This window comes from Strix aluco, chromosome 2, assembly GCF_031877795.1.
Source record: "Strix aluco isolate bStrAlu1 chromosome 2, bStrAlu1.hap1, whole genome shotgun sequence".
NCBI classification, from domain to species: domain Eukaryota; kingdom Metazoa; phylum Chordata; class Aves; order Strigiformes; family Strigidae; genus Strix; species Strix aluco.
The window spans coordinates 133668443-133689545 of NC_133932.1; the positions used below are offsets into that span (position 1 = coordinate 133668443).

Below are 21103 nucleotides of genomic sequence, written 5' to 3' on the forward strand. Positions count from 1 at the left end.
TGACACTCGCCTTGACAGCTGCTTCTCACCTGCCAGCCAGAGCTGGAAGAGGCTGAAAAACGAACAGGAGAAGGGTCTTGTCCCCCAGCAAGGCTTGCAGAGAAAAACCAAAACCTGCGTCCCTGATTAGGAAAAGCACAGGCTGACATGGGGCTTATCCCCTCAGAGGGGGACCCAGGAGGGCAGGAGAGGGGCAGATGGACCCAAAATCCACAGCACACTGTCCCTAGACCGTGCTGCTGCTGAGAAGGGGGGGCCTCTCCCTTCAGCCTGCTCCCACAAGCGCTCCCAAGGCCAGGTGAGGAGCAGGGATGCAGCCTGGCCTGACTGAGCCCAGCTGGCATCGGTTTATTTCCCCAGAGGCTTCGGCCTGGCCCGTCCCCATCCCCTCGCGCAATGGAGGCGATGGGAGCCCAGCTCCTGAGGCAGAGGAGGCAGCGACAGCGCCGCCGAGGTGCCAGAAAGCAGCAGGACCCCTCACCCCCGCCACAACCCCACAACCCCACCACCCGCATCCCTCCAGCCCATCCGCCATGAACTACATTTCCCAGAGGCCTTTGTGCTCAGGCGGCGGAAGAGGCGTCCCCGGGGCGGGGAGATCTCCCGTTCCGATTGGCTCCCTGGGGCAGCCCCCAGCCGCCATTGGGTAAGACGGTCACATGAGGCGGCGGGAGGCGCGTGGCCTGGCGGGAGCCGTGTGGGAGCGGGCCGGGCCGAGTAGGCCCGTTGGGTCTCCGCCATGCTGCGGGCCCGGGGCGGCTGGCAGGCCCTCCGCCGCTGCGCCTCCCTGCCTCGGGCGCGGCGGGCGGTGCGGCTACGGGTCCGCGAGGCGCTGGGGGCCCTGGAGCCGGCTGACGCGGTTCAAGTGCAGGTGTGTGGCCGGGAGGTCGGGGTGTGCCGGGTAACGGCCCAACCCGGAGCCTGAGCGGGAGGAGAGGAGCTGCAGTGGCGTGGCTCACGCCGGTTTCACTGCCTCTGCTTCAGGGAGAAGAGCTAGAACCTGTGCAGCGCGTTTTACTAAACTTACAGCTCTCCTTTGCAGTCTCTAGAGGCAGCTCTGGCTGTGTCTGTTCAGTTTGGTGTTGTCAGAGCAGTTGTCACAGCTTTGAAGTTACTCAGTGCAGGGAAAGGCTGTTACCGTGGTGGGTTACACTGAGACATGCTCTGTCCAGTTTTGGTTTTATCACTTGTTTGGTTTGGGAGAGTGAGCTATCGCCTCTGTGCTGATGTTGTTAAAGATCTGCTTTAGGTCTTGTCCCACGTCTGGGTTTATAGCAGTGTCAGGTAGAGCCAACTAACAGTTTCATTGATATTCGTGTCCAGCTCTTCTTGTGAACCAAGGTAGGCAGAGATAAATGGACTTTTTAGCAATGGAGCTCTTTCCTGTTTCTCAGCACAGGGTTGTGTCCCCCCCTGTATTCTGGTGTTCCTGACTGACAGAGCAGTGGTTGCAGACACCTGGTCCCTGTTTTAGTGCAAGGCCCATGGCTAGAACTGTGCAGTTGTCAGTATTTCTGGATGAATCTGTAAATGGCTGGGATACTTGCTAACAGTTTTAAACTAAACTGAAAGACAGTAGACTTAGATTAGATATAAGGAAGAAATTCTTTACAATGAGGGTGGTGAGGCCCTAGCACAGGTTGTCCAGAGTAGTGGCTGCCCCCTCTCTGGAAGGGTTCAAGGCCAGGTTGGACGGGGCTTTGGGCAACCTGGGCTAGTGGAAGGTGTCCCTGCCTGTGGCAGGGGGGTTGGACTAGATGAACTTTAAATGTCCCTTCCAACTCAAACCATCCTGTGATTCTACTGACCCAAAAACCATTTTGTAGCACACTGGTATTCCTGCACACATAGATGAAGCCCAATAGGGCAGGAAGAAGCTCATCCAGTATAGGTGCTTTTCAGCTGTTGTTTTATGAATAATGCAAGCTGGAATAAACTGAGGCTAAAATTGGTGGTATCATGTTTTTTTTTACCCCATGTCCTTGTTGCTTTGTTGCTCTTCTGCTGTGCTGGCAAAAATATTTTTTTATATTAAACTGGGTTGGGGAACTGGTCTGGCTGAAAAACAACCTTATTATGGCCAGGTTATTGTAATGTGCAGTCTGGTCTGAGTTGGGATCATCCCTACACATTGCTTCTGGTAAGGTGTGAAGTGCTGCCTCATCCTCTGCTGCTGCAGTGCAAGCCTGTGGATGTGCTCTCATTTCCTATTGCAGGATGCAAGACTCTTTTTGTTTAACAGATCCCAGAACAGCCCGATGAGGTTGCAAAAAAGCTCTTCAGAATGTTTCTTTGTTCAGGGATTTTGTGTGTTTTGTTAAGGAGAGCTTAGGAGGAAAGAAACTAAGAAAAACATCTGCCATTACATGTTAAACATTATGCATCAAGTAGATGTGATGTATTCTGGGGATTTGCTGGAATACAAAGGATAAACACAAAAGCTTCAGGCATGTGAAATACCTTTTAAACACCTGTTGCTTTAGCCATAAGAATATGAGGATGCTCAAATGATCAGACTTTAGTTTTAGACTCATTTCTTGCATTAGTTCTTGTCTCAAGTGGAACACCCTGCAGAGGTCGTTTAGGTAAACACCTGTGTGAAATTGTGAGGCTGGAGCAAAAGCTGAAGTTTTGTTAATCATTAGGTTCATGGCTTTAAAATCTTCCATAAGTCTTGTATGCAGTTGTCCTCTCGCTGTTATACAACCCTGTCTAATGCCTTGTCTGTTACTCATGTTGTAGTTTTAAGGATGCTTTACTTTTGGTAATGTTTAATTCTCAAAGTTTGTTCAGTCTAAACAACAGAATTTGATGGATTTGCTTTAATTTGTCTGGTAGATATCCCTAAAGCACTTGGCACAGTTTTGAAGTCATTGGAACTGCTTGGGCGCTTACAGTTAAGCAAAAGACAAAACTGATTGGAAAAGAGTCAGTTTGGTTGTTTAATCAGCACTGCTCTTGGTTGTTCTCTACGGTATTATTATAGCATGAGCTGGAAGCTCCCCAGCAGATAGTTTTTCTTTTAAGGGCAGCTTTGTGTCAACTGTTGTGAGCTGGAGAGCAACTAAGGGAGTTGTATTTTGGATGCTATTACTTTTGCTTGGTGCCTTGGTACTGACTTAAATTTTAATTTCTTTTTAAGGGAAACGTTACTCTTCATTGAAAAACTCTAGCCTGACATGTATGTGGTCAGCTCTACTGTTTTGCTGTTACAAAGAACTGCTGTGCTATTTTAATTCTTTTAGTCAAACTGGACAAGAATGCTTCTAGATTTTTTTCTTTTTTTTTCTTTTCCCCATGGGGACACTGTAGCAGTCTTGATTTTGAGGTGTAAGGAGGAACATCCAAGGCATTAATTTTTATTTTTCTTTTGCACGAATATGTATTTTTTTCACCTGAATTTATTGGCTGCAGCATCGTTTTAGCAGTCTAATGGCTTAGGGCACGTAAACAGCCAGCGAACAAATTTCGGTTGGAACCTTCCTACAGGTGATACAGCCACAAAAATTAGTACTAAATCATCAAAACAGTCTTGAGTGTGTTATCATAAAGAACTGTGCATTACTGACGTCTCCTGTTTCAGTAAGAAGTGTTTTGAAGGGGCATCACTAATAAGAATATGTGCTTTGTTAAAATGCTTTTCATCTTCACAGTGCTTTGCCACTTTCTGTGTTCTCAGCTTCCCAGAGATGCAGGTAGATCTTAGTACCCTGCTGTACCCAGGAGGAGAGTTGATGTCTCTGCTTAAGGATTTGTTACTCTTTGCTTTGAAGTCAGTAGAAAAACTGACACTGACTACTTTTTTTTTTTTTAATTTTTGTTGTCCCTAAAGAAATACTTACTTTGATTTCAGTAAGAAGTTGAAATAAGCTTGAAGTAGCATGTCCAGCTCAGCTAGAAGAGCATGACTACACAAAGTCCATGCCAAGAAATAACAAATTTCTTTTTCCTTTACCTCTAGGGCTGGGTCCGCTCAGTCCGATCCCAGAAGGAAGTTTTGTTCCTGCATATAAACGATGGGAGTTCTCTGGAAAACCTCCAGGTGGTTGCTGATCCCAGCCTGGAAAACAGGTTGGTCAGTTTGAGATACCTGGAGAAACATCTGTGCTGATCAGTGCTGGGGGCGGGGGGGGGGGAGGTGTCTGCTCAGGCCTCCTGGCCTGTGCCAGTGGCTCACCAGCAGCTGGCACCTGAGCACAGGAAAGGCACTGCTGCAGGCTGGCGTCTCTGGAGGAGTTTTAAGGATGGAGAGTGTCCAACTACTCTGTCTCCACTTAGCTAAGGCCTTTGTGGTGCAGTTGCTTGTCCTGTAAGACCAATTTGAAGCTAATTTTCTTAATAGCTGTAGCAGTGTGGGCATTCTGGGCTGCTCTTGGACTTGCTTGGAAATCACACAACGTAGCTGGGGATAACTGTCCCCCAGGTTTTGGAGAGTGCTGTTGCTTTTCCTGTAATAACTTCAAGGCTGGCTTGGTGGGCATACCCCCTGGATAAGCATGACTATTCTATTATAATACTGTTTTACAGCTTCATTTTGTTTGTTGCTCTCAAACAGGAGTTTTGTTTGTTGTTTGGGCTAGGGTTGGGACTTTCGGGATGATCCAGGAACCTTCTGTGTGTAACTTGATTTTTACATTTTTTCTTACATTTTTTTTTATAAGCCTGGTTTGTCCCCACCAAGAGCCACTTCTAATAACAGGCTGTCTCTTTTCCCCTCACTTGTCCAACATTCCTACCTTGTCCTAAATTATTCTATAGCTTTGTGGATCTATTCATGTTCCCACTTATACATTTAATAATTCCTCATTTCATCAATTAAGCCCTATGGCTACAGTATCTCTTGTGATCTCAAGTGGTCCAGCTAAATTAACAGGAATCACTCTTCTGAATGTAGTTGACTTGATATCAGCGCCTAGTTAAGCTGTTGTTTTTTCTTGGTTTCTTAGAGACCTGACTTTTGGAAGCGCAGTGGAAGTACAAGGGAAACTGGTTAAAAGTCCTCATAAGATGCAAAACATGGAGCTGAAAGCCGAAACAATCCGTGTGGTGGGACCTTGTGATACTTGGGTATGTCACTGCAGCAGGAATGCCAACTGGTAGGACCGCTTTGGAAATTAATTTTAAAAATTCCAGGTGTCCAGCAAAGCATGCTTCAAACTCTTATTTTCTTTAAGTCTGAGTGGTCCTGCTGGCTTTGATTTGTCAGCGGTGCCTTGGGGTATGTCAAAGGGGAAACATGGGATCACTGTGAAAGCTCTCTCTTCTGGGGCAGAGCTGTTTCTGTGTGGAAACTGGTGAACGTACTGGCACCTAAGAGTGTGCATTTGTCCCACCCTGAAGCACTTACCTGTGCCGGGTGGCTTACCTGGTAAGTCTGGCTGGGATATGAATTGGAGAATCAGTGAACTGGCAAAACACTTCAGATTGTGCAGGTGGAAGAACCGTTTCTGCCACAGGCACATTTGGAACCGCCTCGCTGTTGCAGCAGTGAGATGAACAGCTGGCTTTCAAGGGGACTCAACATCCAAAAAGTGGAGCATTTCAGAGCGCTATTGCCTTCTCTTGTGTTCATGGCTCTTGCTCCGCCATAAGTGTTATAAAATCCACAAACTAACTAGAAAAGATAGGCAAAAGCATGTTATTCTCCTCTGCTCTCTAATGATGATGGAGTTTTAGTAGGCAGAGACGGTATTCCATGAATAGCCGTAGAACTATATTGACTTCAAGTTCTCACCCTCTTACTTTTCTTGTTGTTTTTAGTCGTTTCCCCTGAAAATGAAGGAGAGGCACCCACTGGAGTATGTCCGGCAGTTCCCTCACCTGCGATGCAGAAACAACACACTTGGCTCCCTCTTGCGAATCCGCAGTGAAGCCACTGCAGCCATCCACTCATTCTTCCAGGTAGTCCCTTCTGTACCGAGCCTTATGTGTGAAACACTCCCCCAGTTTGGCTTCACGGGAGCATGCTGGGAGGGAGGGAGTGGAACGTCTTGGCTGCAGGGTGTGGATTTTGGACACGGTGGTTCTCTTTCCAGGCCTGGGCCTGGCTGAGGCCTTGGCCAGACTGTTGCTTATGATCAGGTGGTCATGTTAGTGTGTCTCCACCCATTTCCTGTTAGTTATTTTATCCCTTTCAATATAATTGTTGCAATATTATTGCCTGTGAGTGTGTGTGGTCTGTGGAACACAATGTAATATGGAGCAGTGACCTTATGGTCCTTGGATGGAAGCCTCCTCCCACACGGAGAAATCTGTGGTGCAGGAAGGCTACCGACAAACTGACGCAGAGCTTCATGTTATTCTTCTCAGTTCTTAACCTTTCTATTACTGCCTTACGAGTCTGTGTGGATGCTGTTAGCTGAGACTAGGAGACTCCTGTTTGGATGCATTTCAAACTGATGGGTGAGAGACACCTGTGTTTTATGAATGTGTCGCTCTTAAGCTGTGGGCATGGTCCAGGCTTTGTGCAGGTGGTGGGGGCAGTGAATTAACTCTGATGCTAGGTGCCATACAGAGACCGTGCAATTCTTTGTGTGAGTAGATAAAGGTAGCAAGTAAGTCCTCTAGTGCACCTGAGCCTTTTGTTTTAAAGCTGTTCATTGAAATAAACACGTTTTAGTTTAGATAAACGGGCTTTAGTTTGAGTAGGATCATATTCAGAGCATTCTGATTACAAAATTCATATGTAGTACTTAGTATGGCCCAAAGAACAGGTCAGAATTGTTGAGATTGAATTTCTGGTCCCAAGCACGCTGGTTATTTGTCACCTGCAGTGGCAAAGAAGGCTTGCTTGCTCTAGCAGTTATCTGTGTGGAATTGCACAGTATTTAGAAGACTTTTTTTATTTTTTAAGAGCCTAATAGAAATACTGTGTCAGGTAAAGCTGCTGGTGGCGTCAGCATTGTCCCAGGTGGTAAGACAGAACCCAGCTCTGTCGGGAATCAGTTTTTTCTGGTGTGGAACCACTAGATGGCATTGCCGACAGCAGTTTGTGATTGCAAACGTGGACAAGGAAGCCAACCGAGATACAAAAAAGCATCTTATTTTAACAAAGGCTTTACTTCTCCAAATTAACTCCAGCTCAGACTCTGACACAGCTTCCAGTTTAAAATGCTGAAGAGCTGAGCAGTGTTAAAAAAATACAAAATATTAATTTAGCAGCAGCAGCTACACTGAAGTGATTTTTGAAGGGATAAGGAAAATCTGCTCCCAGACCTGATATTTGCAAATGCTTAAGTCGCACCTCTCCTGGCACCACGAACGTCTGTGGTTTGCTCCGTGTCTGATGGAAGGAAAGCAGTCTTCTTAAATTGCCACCTACATCATCCCAAGGATGTTGCAATTTCTGACTTGACAATGTCAGAATATACCATAACTAGAAAGTATAACCAGAGTGTTTTCACTGTGCAAAGCTGTAAAGAGCTTAACAGTGAAAGGAAATGTGGGGTTTTTTGAACACGCACTCGAAATTATCTAAACTCTCTGTAATTTTAAAAACTTTTTTTTAGCCTATTCATTTCCAGCAGTGAATGACTAATGGCAGATGCCCTTGGTTTGGATGTTGAAGGCTAAAATGTCATCTTTAATCTTCTCCTGAGTATTGTGGTCCATGTGGGATAGGAACACTGTTCGAGACACAGTAAAATAGTCATAATATGAATGACAGCCTTCATTTTGCACATTAACTTCCAGGTTTGTCAGAGCCACTAATGTCACTTGAAGTATTTTAGGAGCTTTTATAAGGGGAACTATCCAAGAGATTTTAATGGCATTCTCATCTTTCAGACCTGTGCAGTTCACATTCCTTTGCAAAGCATGTAAGGGGTCTTCTGTGTGAAATGTGCTTCTTTACAGCAACTGCTACCACTATATGAGGAATTTAGGCAATTTTCCAAAATCTCGTGTAGGTTTGGGAGGCCACGTGACCAGCAGGTCTCTGGAGTATGCATGGGACTGTGGCAGAGACCTGCATTTTATATTGGTAGGCTGAAACTACCCTTGCCAGGCAAAGCAAGTCATTTGGGCTCCAAAACTTCTTTCTGTGTAGTAACTGGATCTCAGTGAGGAGCTCCTGCCAGGCACTCAGCAAGCCAAGGTCTTTGCACCTGTAACCAAGGTAGCCTAGACCTGACTGCAGGGACTTTGCTTCTTTTTGGTCCTGTTAAAGTACTTCCACAAAATGCATTGCATGTCTGTACAAACTCTTTGGTCCAAATTAATTTTTCTGCCATTCTCAGGATGGGCAGTAAATCCTGCTCCTGTCTTCCTAGCCTTTTAACTAGCTGGTGATAAGGACCAGGACTTGTCATGTGAATTGGATTATTCTGGTAAAAGCTGTGAAACCAAGCTTTTAGAATCATTTACTTTATCTTTTTTTATTAGTCTTTTGTGTGAGTAGACAACGGGTTATGCTGCATCACTGCCTGTATCATGGTAATGCTGGCACACCCTGATTTTAAAGGGGTTCCCTTTATGCTAGACATTACAGTGATGCAAGAGAAAAGAAATCTTTTGTTCACAGCTGAAATCAGCTGGTTCCAGGTTCTTGTTTGCCTTGACATGCGCAGGTATGATCTCTGTGCTGCACCAGTGATCTCTGTAGCAAGACTTAAGTTAGGAAGGTGATGGTCAGTAGAGTTCTGTTTGCCTCTAACATGCTGTATGTGATTGTCTGAGCTCTGTGAGATATACCCATCCACTGAAAATCGGGTTGCAGCTGGTTTAAAAGCCTATGGCTGCACTGCAGAGAAACCCAGAGAATAGGGGCCCTTTCTTCATACAGCCTTCCTGGTTTTGGAGGCTTCTGCTGGATCTGTGAGCTAGTGCATGAATGGCTCCAGGTCCCTAGAACATGACCAAGCCAGGGTATACCCTGTCTCTTAAAGTCATTTTGACTTCAATATCTCGGAAGATGCAAGGTGTGACTGACATTTTTGTGGTGGTTGGGTATTTTTAAGGCTTGTCTCCCATGCAGGGTGTGATTTCTGTTGTCTAACACACTTGATCATTTCTCTTAGTAGAGAACACTGAGTGTGTCCTCTGCCTAACACCGTTTTCCAAAAGCTGGAAGAAACTGCAGTGTTGAGGCTGTAGGGCTGAATTTGACTGAAACTGCCCCAAAATATAAAAATACTGGAGGAGGTGGGGAAAAAAAGGGAATGGTGTGGAAATGGGCAGTTGCAAAAACCCATAGTAATGACATAAATCTCATTTCCTTATGAAACATGGAGAAAAAACCACAAGTAGTAAACACTGATTTGTAGATCGTGCTAGCATTTAGTTAGTCCTCTGTCTTTGTCCATGTAAGGCAGAAGTTGCCTAAAAGAGTCCATATGCTGTCCTGGTTGGGGGCTAATAGCTGAGTTATGATGTATGCTGGGTGATGTCATCCTTGAAGTTGACATTTGATATCTTTAGCTAGTTAACTTTAGTGTTCTGTCTGTTCCAGGATAATGGCTACGTGCATATTCATACCCCCATAATTACATCAAATGACTGTGAAGGTGCTGGGGAACTCTTTCAAATTGAGGTAAGTTGGGTTGCGTACAGTTTGTTTTGATTTTTTTTTTTTGCTTGCAGAGCAATTCTGGAGTCATTGAAGGTTAGAGGAAATGTTTGGCTTTACAAAACCTTTCCTTTATGTACTTCTGTGATAATTTTTTTTAATATAGCAGTCCTTGGCTTCAACTAATAATTTAGGCAGAGTTAAACAGATTCATTACTTTTTTTTTTATTGCTGTTTTGTGCATTAATCAGCACCTTTTGTACTGATGAGGTTTTTCTATCCCTGATGCTGTGGAAGAGTTTACAAAAAAAAACAGAGGGAGGTGGAACATCTTAGTAAATGGAAAGATGTGGTCATAAGAGCCCAAGAGATGGGATGCAACATTCAGGACAGCCTACTACATGTAAATATTTCTTAGCTTTGAAATGAAAAATATAATTCACTATGAGAGAACTCCTTAAAAGAAAGTCACCAATACCTAAAACTGCTTTTCACCCGTGTATATATTCCTTCCTACAAGCTACTCCTATTGTATGTCAGAAGTCTCCCCCAATATTACGAAGTCTCCCCATCCCTCCACCAAATTACTGCCACAATCTATCATTATAGGAAGTACTTCACGTCTTGGATCAAAACCTCCTACGAAACTTAAATACAGCTATAACCCCTAAGATCTTCTCATGATTCCTAACCCCCATATCCATGAATTACAAGAAATTCCATCTGCCTTTTATACTTCTGTACTTGAAATTCACTCTTCTGTCTCAAACAATTACATCTATTGCCACTTATGCTTATTGACTCTAGCCTTGCTGGTGAATCATCTGTAGGCAAAAGAAAAATTGTTGAGGTAGCAGTTGCTTGCTGTGGGATCGTGTCTTCCACTCTCTGCCCAGCCTGATGATAAAAAGCCTCCGTGTGCTGGTTCTTCAGGATCTCGGGGTCTAACCTGTGCTACTAGTGATTCCCTTCCAGACCAGTACATGCAGCTCAGCTTTTTACTTGCTGGGACAATAGAGCTGATTAGCTAGACTAAATTGTTCCTGTTTAATTGAGATCCCTTAATGCTACCAAAGGTTCGTTCCAGGCTGTTGCATGCAAATTAAGATGTGAAAACAAGTGACACTTAATGATGAGAGCATTATACAGTTTGCAGCTGTACAGTGTATTACGTCTTTGGTACAAATTGTATCCACTTGAAAGCTGTAGAGGATGCAGGACTACAGCGTAGGTGGCTGGTAGTAACAGAAGCACTGATGCAAATGTTGACTGAGGTGCTAAATTGTGAGTCTGAAACTTGTATAAACTGGATCTTAACTAAATGCATAGCTCAAGGCAAACCTCTTGCTCTCTCTCGCCAGTGTGATTGCTTAGGTGTAAATAATACCTGTCTTGGAGAAATGTTGTGCCAGCGGTGCTTGAAAGGTGTGGAGTAAGTGTGGAGTCAGATCCCATTAAATGGCCTGTGCCATAGAGAAAGGGCTTCAGAAACCCACTTGCTGCTGGGAAGTGGGAAGTTCTCCCTGATTTCCTGTTTCTTCTTTGTGTACCGCCTCATTGTCTGGCCTAATTTAGGACTTGGTTTTGTTTCTGCAAAGCTCTGTTCAGAGTTGGTCTTGGCTAGCAGAGATCCAAGACCACTTGCTATCCTGCTGTGACCACTTCACTGGAGCAGTGACACTGTTTCTTGACAGTGGAAATCTGGGGAAGGTTAAGCCTGCCTTGGGCCATGCATGCAAGGCTGTCAGACATAAAAATAAGGGTGACAGAAGGATGTTGGACATAAAAATAAGGGTGTGGTATTTGCAGCAAAGCTTAAAATTTCTCTGTGCTTTTAATCAAACCAACCATCAAGACACTGCTGTGTTCAGTCACTTGTTAAACTAGCCCTTAATTCACTGCTTGCACAAGCCAAGGGAGAAAATAAATTCCTGTTCCTCTTATATTTGAGCAGTTGCCAAGAATTATGGTGATGGGAATCAATGAAAGCAACCTGCAAATTAGATTCTTCGATTTAAAAGATGTTTAAATCCTGTACTTAAAACTTTAAGACCTATTTTCCAGTTGTGACCAGAACATAAATTGGTGTCCTATTACCCCTGAATTTGTAGTAGATACAATACACCTGCTGCTTACAGGGTTTTATTTTTCCCTGCCTTATTTATTTTTAGCTCTCTTGGAACTCATCAGTTTAGCTGTCCTGCTGTGGGTGGAATAAGTTGAAAACTTTGGTCGAGTAGCCTTTAGGACCTGAGCAGAGGCTGGTTTTGAGCCCACTGTGAACCATTGCCTTTTAATAGCTGTCTTCTCCTGACTGACACAATTTTAATCCTCTGACTAATGTCTGATGGCTGCTGAGGCATGTGCATTCTTTGGAAATGGTGGAAAGTGAAGAGAGTAGGAATCTGTTTTTACATGAGACTTGAGGAGATGGGGAAAAATGTATCTTGAGTTAGCAGGAAAAGGCTTTTTGAAGGCATATGTTCTTTGATTCCTAGACCTCTTAATCCTGTAGGATTCATGTTTGTTTATATGTTCAGCTGCCTCATTATCTTTGTTTGGTTTTGGGCATACTGATTAGCCTGTACATAGCTTTGCCTGGGATGTTCTCATACTAGGACTTGGGATGTGGGAGAATCCCTTCCCTCTCTGCAGGACAAATTGGTTCAGCTGAAAATTTTTAAAATGAAGTACCATAACAGTGAAAAGAGGGTGGTAAGCAGAGGAGATTTTAAAAAATAAATAAATTACAAGATGGTAAGAATTCCAGAGAAATCTTTTCCAATTGAGACTTTCTACACCTGAAAAGTGTAGTTTTGAGGAGAAATTTGAAGAGAAACTGCCAGAAGTGTGAAAACAGCCAGGCAGACCCTAACCCACATGGAGAACATCAGCCACACCAACTTGTGGATTTCTTCACCTTTAACAGTGTCTGCCTTTGGTGGAACCCTGAAGGGGGGAAGCGTTTTGCTCGTGCTGCCGCCTTTAAAGTAAATTTACTGAAAACACCAAAAGAGCTTTGAATATTGAAAGCTGCGTTTTAGTAGAACGCAAAGTAGAGCGAGGTAATTCTTGAAATAGGGGGAACACAGATCAGCAGGGTGAGATGGCCCTTTTTAATTTAATCTGAGAATAATTCCTCTGTACCAGCAGTCTTAGCACTTCAGGGCAGATCCTCTCCTGTTTTTTTCTTTTTTTTTTTTTTTCTTCTGAAGTCTAAAATTCTTTAGCAGCTTTGTATGTTGCAGGACGCTTTACCCAGTCCCCTTCTGGGGCTGCTTCCTAGGAAATATGCCTTTCTTTTGTCTTTGTGACCCGGCTGCATGTCTGTTCCCTGCTATTTTCAGTAGCCTCCCACTCTGTCTGCAGTGTTGAAGGCTCCCTGCTTTCTGGGTCTCTTGCTCTGTTTTTTTCCACTTTGCTCCCTGGAAAGTTTCCTTGTTTGACTGTCCTCAGCTGCTGTGAGAAGGTGGAGGCTCCTCTATGCTCTGGAAGAGTCTTTCCAGCCCAGGACACTCCAGCTGGTATGGTGAGGCCCTGGACAGCCACTTTCCCTGCTGCCCAGCTGCAGCCTTTTAAAAGAACTCAGCATGCAGTGAGTTAACAAAGCACAACAGCTGTATTGGCATTCACAGCTCTTTAAAGTAGAACTTCTGTGTGGTTTGTATTGCCTGTGGCCTTATTCCTTCCTGGGGACCTTGCTCTAGGTGTAAAGAGTGCTGCAGTCTACCTGTTGGCTCCAGCAGAGGTGATATGTGCTCTGTATCAGGCTTGTCTCTTCCCACACACATACCTCATTGCATCTGAGTGGTGGTTGACTGAACCCAGGATCTGGATCAGGCTGTTTCATTATTTGAAAGGACCCTTAACTGTAAACCTGAAGAACCATCCAGGAATTGTTCTTCTCTAAAATGTATCCAGAGATTGTATGGTGTTTGGCTTTTCTTGCTACCCATTCACAGGAGTAAATGTAGAAGTTCCACCCTGGAAGGGTGGAGGTTCATGGCTGTACCTACTGTGGCTCCAGAAATACGTGCCTCCTGCTGAAAATCCAGAAGCTTACTCCTACTGTTCCTTTGGTACTGCTGAAAAATGATCTTGTCAGCACCAAGGAAGGCTGGGATCTGCTGGGGAGAATCACAGTTAAATGCTACAGAATTAGTGTCTGTCAGGTGTTTTCCCCTTTAGAGATGTGTCACAGTCTGGGAGGCAGCCAGTCCCTGGGAGACTGGGACTTCAGAGAGGTGCTCAGCAGGGATTGGGGTAAGCTGGAACTGAGTGGAGGGAGGGCTTGCTCTTGCATTTTCTAACTCTCCCAGTCTCTGCTTGTTCCTACCTGGTTCATCTCTGCCTGTAATTCCTGTCCGTGTTTATGAGCTGTTTGTCTCAGCAGAACCAGCTGCTATTGCCCAATGCAAGTCCAGCTGATCAGAATTAGGACTGGAATTACGAGGAGGACTTCTTGGAAGTCCTGAATTTTGCAGTGGTTGTCTAAAAAGGAAAACCCAATCATCTTTATAATGGGACATCACAGAGGGCAGGTCCAGATTAAAGATGTGGTGCTATGAAACTTCAGCAGGATGGTGTTGTGAGCCTGGGCTAGAGAAGTGATTTCTATGAGCTTTTAAAGTCTTCTCTGATCCCTTCATGCATTTTGGCTTGCATAGAGTGAAAGACAGAATCAAACGGTTTATACACTCCTGAAGCTAATTGCCTCAAGTAAAAGTTAAGACAAGACTGACATCAAAGAGAATAATTTTAAATTAAATCATTAGACATTTGAGGAGATGGAGAACAAAACAGGTACTAAATCCAGTTGTTCTCGTATTTGGAATGAGAATAAAAAGCCTTTGATGTTGACGTTGAATCCTAGTATGTTTATAGCACGTTTACTCTGAGACACCAAGATGTTTCTTGGAGATTCCCTCTCTCTCTTTCCCCATTGTAATTTGGGTACTTTTCAACTAGAGAGAACTTGAAAGAAAACACAATATTTTCCCCCCCTAATCTTTTATCAAGTGGGTATATTGGGATTGGGAAGTGGGAGAAAACTTCATCTAATTGAAATAAAAGCACAAGAATGTTTTCGCTTCATTTTGCTGGTCATGGATGTGCAAAACTATCTCTCAGCGTCAGCAGTGAAGGGATAGCATCACCTACTATTTATTATTTGTCTTCTACCAGTGGCTGTGGTTGTTTATTATAAGGAAGCAAGCTTGATCTAAAAGGCTGAGCATAAATCTGGGGCACAGACACTTGAAAACATTAGCCTGAATGTGTAAAGTGGAGAAACCACCTCTAGCGGGTTAGTCAGTGTTTGTACATGTGAAAAGTTGCTAATTACAGGATACCTCCTTGCTAAAGGGGTCCCTTCTGATGGAAGAGGGAGGCATTTAGTTTTCCCTGCGTAGCAAGTGGATTGATTTTATTTTTTTTTGCAGCTCACAACAAGCATTCGTCAAGCTTTGTGTCTCAAAATGAGGGAGAGGAAGTGGGCAGCTGTGGAGAGGCGAGGTGATCGGATGGTGATGGGGGAGTAAAATTTTGTCTAAATATTGCAATGTTCAGTCTTCACCTTCTGTTGGAAGCTGTCCAGGAGCTGCTCACAATGCAGACACACGTCTCGGGATCTCTCCGTGGCCCCTCAAGCTGGTTGCGGGTTTTAATAAGTCCAGTTGAGCTGTAGACTTTCTCACACTCTTCCTCCAGTCACTTACTGTTGTGTCTATTTTCCCTTTGCCTCCCTGAGATTACATCTGATCTGGAGAATGAAAAATGACACAAAGTTGTTATAAATAAACCAAGCTCCAGCTCCTGAGACAGCTGTATCCTGTTTGTGGATTTGGAGGGAAGTGTTGAGATTTCATGGCTGATGTCTTCTGTTCTTTTCCTGCTTCCAGTCTGTCTCTTTCTGTTGTTTAGAAGTTGCATCCTACAGGATTAGGTGGGATTTTTTTTCACTGGTGGAACAAGGAATGTAGCTGAACTAAGCTTGCAGTAGGAGAAACTGGAGTGGTATGTGGCTCTTCTCTGTAGTGTTCTGGCCGTGGCTCTGGGGCTGTGGTATGTGGATGTTTGTATGTTTATTAATATCCTTATTGTTTTTGAGCAAATACTCTGGGTTTATTTGAAGAAAACAATAGGGGCCTACTTCTGCATCCTTGGGTTTTGTTGTTTGGTTTTTTTTAGAACTGCAAAACCTATGAAACAAAGGAAGCCATCCTGGGGTTACAGCCACAAATTGTCATATTTTCATTGATCTCTATGGTGCAAGGCAAGCTTGCTCTTCTCTTTAGTGTGATGCTGTGAAGAGATAAAACTGCCTTGTGATCTGAGGTCTTTGGCAGTCTCTGTTTTATCTTTGCGATGAGCAGCAGAGCTTTTTGCGAACAAAAGCAACATCTTCCAACTCACTGAGAAAAATGGCAGGTTGTGGAATATCAAAGGCTGGCAAATAAGCCTGAGCCTAGCAACCTCCCTGTGACAAAGCAAGCTGGGGAGTAGGGTGGCTGAAGGCAGTGACATACTTAGCTGAGCTAGCAACACTTAGCATAACTTCTAGGAACTACGCTTTGAAAAGTGGCTATTTCAAACTTATCTCAGAAGAAAGTATTTGTTTGGAAGTGAATGTAGATCAGCCGAACCTCAGATTAGCTTCAAAGTTTCTTTTTCCTGAACCTTTGACTCTTCCAAAGTTTAGGGATGACATTGAAATATTGAAAATGCTAAAACAAAAATCTCATTTATCTTCATGGGTTGTTTTTTTTTTTAAAAAAAGTCACAGAATTGTGACCTCTAGAGATCATCTAATCCATCTCGGCGTGCTCAAACGGCGTCAGCTAGAGCAAGTTGCCCAGGTCACTGTTCTGCTGAGTTTTGAATATCTCCCCAGATGGAAACTTCACAGCCTCTTTGGGCAACGTGTTCTAGTGTTTGACCACTCACAGTAAATAAAAAGTTTATTCTTGTTTTCAGATGAAATTTTGAGTGTCTTTTTTAAAATCTGTGCCCATTGCCTCTTGAACTCTCCGTGAGTGCAGCTGAGATGAGTCTGGTTCCTTCTTCATTCCCTTCCATCAGGTATTTATACACAAGGATAAGATCCCCCCTGAGCCTTCTCCACTCTGGACAGTCCCAGGTCTTTCAGCCTCTCCTCATATGAGAGATGCTGCAGTCTATTAATCATCTTTGTGGCCCTTTGCTGGGCTCACTCCAGTATGTTCATGTCTCTCTTGTACTGGGAAAGCGGGCGCTTCACCCACAGTCAAGGGATCCCCTCCCTGGACCTGCCAGCAATGCTCTGCCTGACACAGCCCAGCAGGCTGGTGACTTTCTTTGCCGTGAGGGCTCCTTGCTCTCTTAGGGTCAGCTTGGTGTCTGCCAGGGAAATGGTGAAGCACAGTCCTTATCACAGAATCATCTCAGTTGGAAAGGACCTTGAAGATCATCCAGTCCAACCGTTAACCTAGAACTGACAGATCCCAACTACACCATATCCCTAAGCGCTATGTCAATCCTACTCTTAAACCCCTCCAGGGATGGGGACTCCACCACCTCCCTGGGCAGCCCATTCCAACACCTAACAACCCGTTCTGTAAAGAAATACTTCCTAATATCTAGTCTAAACCTTCCCTGGTGCAACTTGAGGCCATTCCCTCTTGTCCTATCGCTTATTACTTGGTTAAAGAGACTCATCCCCAGCTCTCTGCAACCTCCTTTCAGGGAGTTGTAGAGGGCGATGAGGTCTCCCCTCAGCCTCCTCCAAACAAAACAACCCCAGCTCAAAACAACATAAGCTCAAATGACTTCTGAAGTGCTTGACACAGAGGTCTTTTAATTTTTCTTGTGTGCCTGTAAATTAAAAAACAAAAAGATACCATCACTCTAATGGGCCTTTTTTTAGAGTGTTTTTTATAATGAAACACTGAACTTGCTAAATTTTCCATTACTCGTAGTTTTTTATGCTTAAAATATCCATTGACCTGAAAAAATATGCAAAAGCTGAAATAAGGCATAGTTTGTTTTTCAGTGCCTATATATGTGTAAGCTGTGACGTTTCCAACTCCATATTGTTTCAGTTCTGCTTTTTTTGAAGACTGAATAACAAGTTTTAAGAGGATATTGCATTCCTTTTTTTTTTTTGATTACTGTTTGTCTTTTTGCAATGGAAACAAATTCATTTGCCCATGAAAAGAAAATAATGCTATTTTTTAAAAGTCTTTGCTAAAAGTCAGTGCACCTGACACAGAAAATTATCCTCCATTTTCTCATCGGACTTGAAATTGAAATTTGAAGGCAATGCTGTGTGAAGTTTCAAACTTCCAAATGATAGAGATTCTTCCCTTCCCCCTCACTGTTCATCTTGGTAGGAAAGAGTGAAAATCAATACTTATATTTGGAGTCTGGGTTGATTAGGCTGGCATCTTTCTTTCTTATGTTGCTGGGCAAAATGTTCTTCAGCAGATGTTCCAAAAGAATTTTCATCTTGTATGTCTCTATTTCCCAAAAACATGGGATGTGGTTTCTCCACCTGTTCCCAAACTCCTAGGTAGACAGAGCCCTTAGCTATATACGTGTTACTTTACTGGGAATCCGAAAATCAGAGGCTACTCTAGAAAAATCTGTATTTCTACTACTCTTGTTCTCAGACTTGCTTGTAAAATGGTGAGTATGTCCTTCCTGATGTTCTAATTTTCATGTTGTTACTTCCTTCCTTTCTACACTGTCATTCCTAACTCAGCTGATCCGTGTTTAAACATGTAAGTTACACAGTTCTTTGAGTAAAATTTAGAGCTCCTGACATAGCCACATACAAAAGCAAGAGGTGAGTAGTGAAGAGCTGCTTATTTTTAGCTTTGTATGGACTCTGTGCTGCCCACAACATTTTGGGCAAACAAACTCCATGAAGCTGTGTCATCTTAAGTTACTTCCCACTCCACTGAGCTGATATATAACTAATTGCTGGGGATCCAATTTACAATTTCTGTTAGTTTGAGAAATGTTAAAAGAACTGCATATCCTTCCTCTGTGCTGATGTGTCCAAGCTTTGCTGGTGGCATGGGGTATGTGCCACAGTTCACAAACTTCTTCTGCAAGTTGTTGTGATACTTATAACCCATATCCTCATAAGTCACTGAAAGTGGAGGCGGGGAGTTGCGGTGTTTTCCACTTAAAGTATGGCTTTTCACTACACGGACATATTATTTGCATTGGACCTCTAGAAAGGGAAGTCCCCAAGAATGCTTTATGTTGTGGGTTTTTTTCTTAATGTGTTTTGCTTGAATAGGTTTTGGAGCCCGTTAGCAGTCAGAGCAAAGATGGGGAGCATTGTGTTATGACTTACCACACTGTTGGAGTCCATCTTGGCAGTGTTTCGGTTGAATCTCTTGGAATTTCTTAAGAGAAAAAAGGGAGAATAAGCTGGGAGCTGTGCTTTTTATGCAAACACCGATAGTCTGACTTCTTGCTCATTTTTTGACTTACAGACATCAAATGAGGCAAGGGAATCTGCAGAAAAGACCCATTTCTTCAATGTGCCTGCCTTCTTGACAGTTTCTGGCCAGCTCCATTTGGAAGTGATGTCAGGGTGAGCAAAATGAGGAGTTTTTGTCTTGATCTGTGGGATCTTCTTGGTCAGTAATTTTGCCCCCTTGGTATCCACTAGATATCTGCCACGTGTGTGCCAGAAACTAACTGAGCAGCAGTGGCTGGATGATGATGCGAGAGACCAGACTAGGCAGGGGAAAATTAGACTGCTTTTAAATTCTGGTCTATGAACTAGTTTTAAATACTAGGAGTCTCCTGCTTGCCATGGATTGGGAATATTGGATGGAGACCTAATCATTATGGGAATGACTGTAGGATGTTGCTAATAATTAATACCTTAAATGACTTTTTGTTGTTCACAGCTGGCATGTCTCAGCAAGAAAATCTTTTTCATTTTAGATATCACATTCCTTTCCTCTCTTCTCATTTTTTCTCAAGCTTCCTTTTTCTGTCTCCTTCATTCTTCCTGTTATGTTTCTTCCTTCTGCCAATTCTCATTTCTCCTGTTTCATTTCTTTCACACTTGATGCTTTATCATAGAATAGAATCAGAATGGTTTGGGTTGAAAGGGACCTTTCCGAGGTCATCTAATCCAGCCCCCCTGCAAAAGCCAGGACATCTTCCACTAGATGAGGTTGCTCAGAGCCCCGTCCAGCCTATCTTGAATGTTTCCAGGGATGGGGCATCTACCACCTCTCTGGGCAACCTGTGCCAGTGTTTCACCACTCTCATCATAAAAAACTTCTTCCTGAAATCTAGTCTTTGTTCATTCTAGCCATAAAGTGATCCCAGTCAAATAGTTAAAACTGACTTTGATTAAAAACAAATTATCCTTAAGCTTTTAATGTTAATATTTCACTGAGATTTTTAGGGGTGAAAGTGTCAGTCTGTCAAAGTTCCCTTTGATTAGGGGGTTTGGTCCTCATCTACACTGAATTTTCCCAATAAATTAACTAAATTAGTACATTAAACAGATGGAGTCAAATCAGCAGAGTCCCTTATTTGAAGGCACGGTTTTCTGAGTGCTTGCAATGTGGTTTCTCCTCAGACATGGTACTTCAGCCAAATCACTGCTTGCCAGCTGAATGGCTGATAAAGCTTCTCAGAGACCAGATCTCAGGCAGGTAGCACTGCAGTTGTTTGCCGCTTGCCAAGGGGATTTGTCATGCACTTATAGTGACTTTAAAATCGCTTTTAAAGTGATTAGTTACTGTTCACTGGAAATCTCCTGAAGATGAGAGGGATAAAGTCCTAGCTTTAGAAAATGTGAACTTGGAAGATCTGCCTTTTCATGTGGAGGTTCTGAGTATTTCTAATAGTCTTAGCACTTGCTGTCCATGCCTCGTATCCAATCTTGAGAGCCAATGTTTTTTATTTAATTGCTGTTGCACAATTTAATGGGCTGCTAGTAAATAGCTGCAGTGGAATTGTTCAAAGAGCAAGTTCTGTGTATAAATAATAAAGGTATAACTTTCTTCAGAAAGCTGTTTTCTGCTTGGCTTGTTCTCTCTGAGACAGTCTCTGCTCACACCACCTAGACGGTGGTGGTCTGCTGCAGTACTCAAGCTAAAGGTTCTCGATGGACAGGATGTTTCTCATGTGGTGCCCTGGCTGCTGCGACTGAAGCGCAGGTCACTTGGCAGCCAAAGGCTGATGCGTCATCTTAGACATTAGCTGGGGAAATTTAATGAGGAAGAGGTCTGTTTAACTGTAGGGGTGATGGAGTTTTTGCATCCCTGAAATAAGATGGGATGACAGGCATTAGTACGTGTTAGACTTAATTGACCGTCATGCGTAGTGACCTTTATTGAAAGATGTAATTCCACAAATCAGATAAGTCCGAAGAAAAAGTGTGGATTGTAATGATTAACTTGAAATACAATCTCACTCTCTTCCATTGGTCTGTTCTCTTTAAATAGTACACAGCCTGCTCTGGGATGGAGCAGAAAGCTGAACTGGGCAGATGCAAGACCTGTCTGCTAAACATTTTTTCCATTGATATCACTCAAGTGCACCTTGCTCTCTGAGGATGGGTAAAAAAATCAATGCTCT

General features: G+C 43.5%; 1 protein-coding gene across 4 annotated transcripts in view; it reads left to right on the forward strand.

Moving 5' to 3' along the window:
* The first annotated feature begins 688 nt into the window (after positions 1-688).
* Positions 689-21103, forward strand: part of NARS2 (asparaginyl-tRNA synthetase 2, mitochondrial) — a 54063-nt gene continuing 33648 nt past the window's right edge. For 2 of the 4 annotated variants that reach the window (XM_074816411.1, XM_074816410.1), the window contains exons 1-6: positions 689-871; positions 3962-4071; positions 4947-5067; positions 5761-5901; positions 9449-9529; positions 18991-19091. In XM_074816411.1, the coding sequence (XP_074672512.1) occupies positions 740-871; positions 3962-4071; positions 4947-5067; positions 5761-5901; positions 9449-9529; positions 18991-19091 (686 nt within the window). In that variant the 5' untranslated portion in view covers positions 689-739. The remainder of the gene's footprint in view (positions 872-3961; positions 4072-4946; positions 5068-5760; positions 5902-9448; positions 9530-18990; positions 19092-21103) is intronic. The other 2 variants (XM_074816414.1, XM_074816412.1) reach the window with 1 other exon arrangement.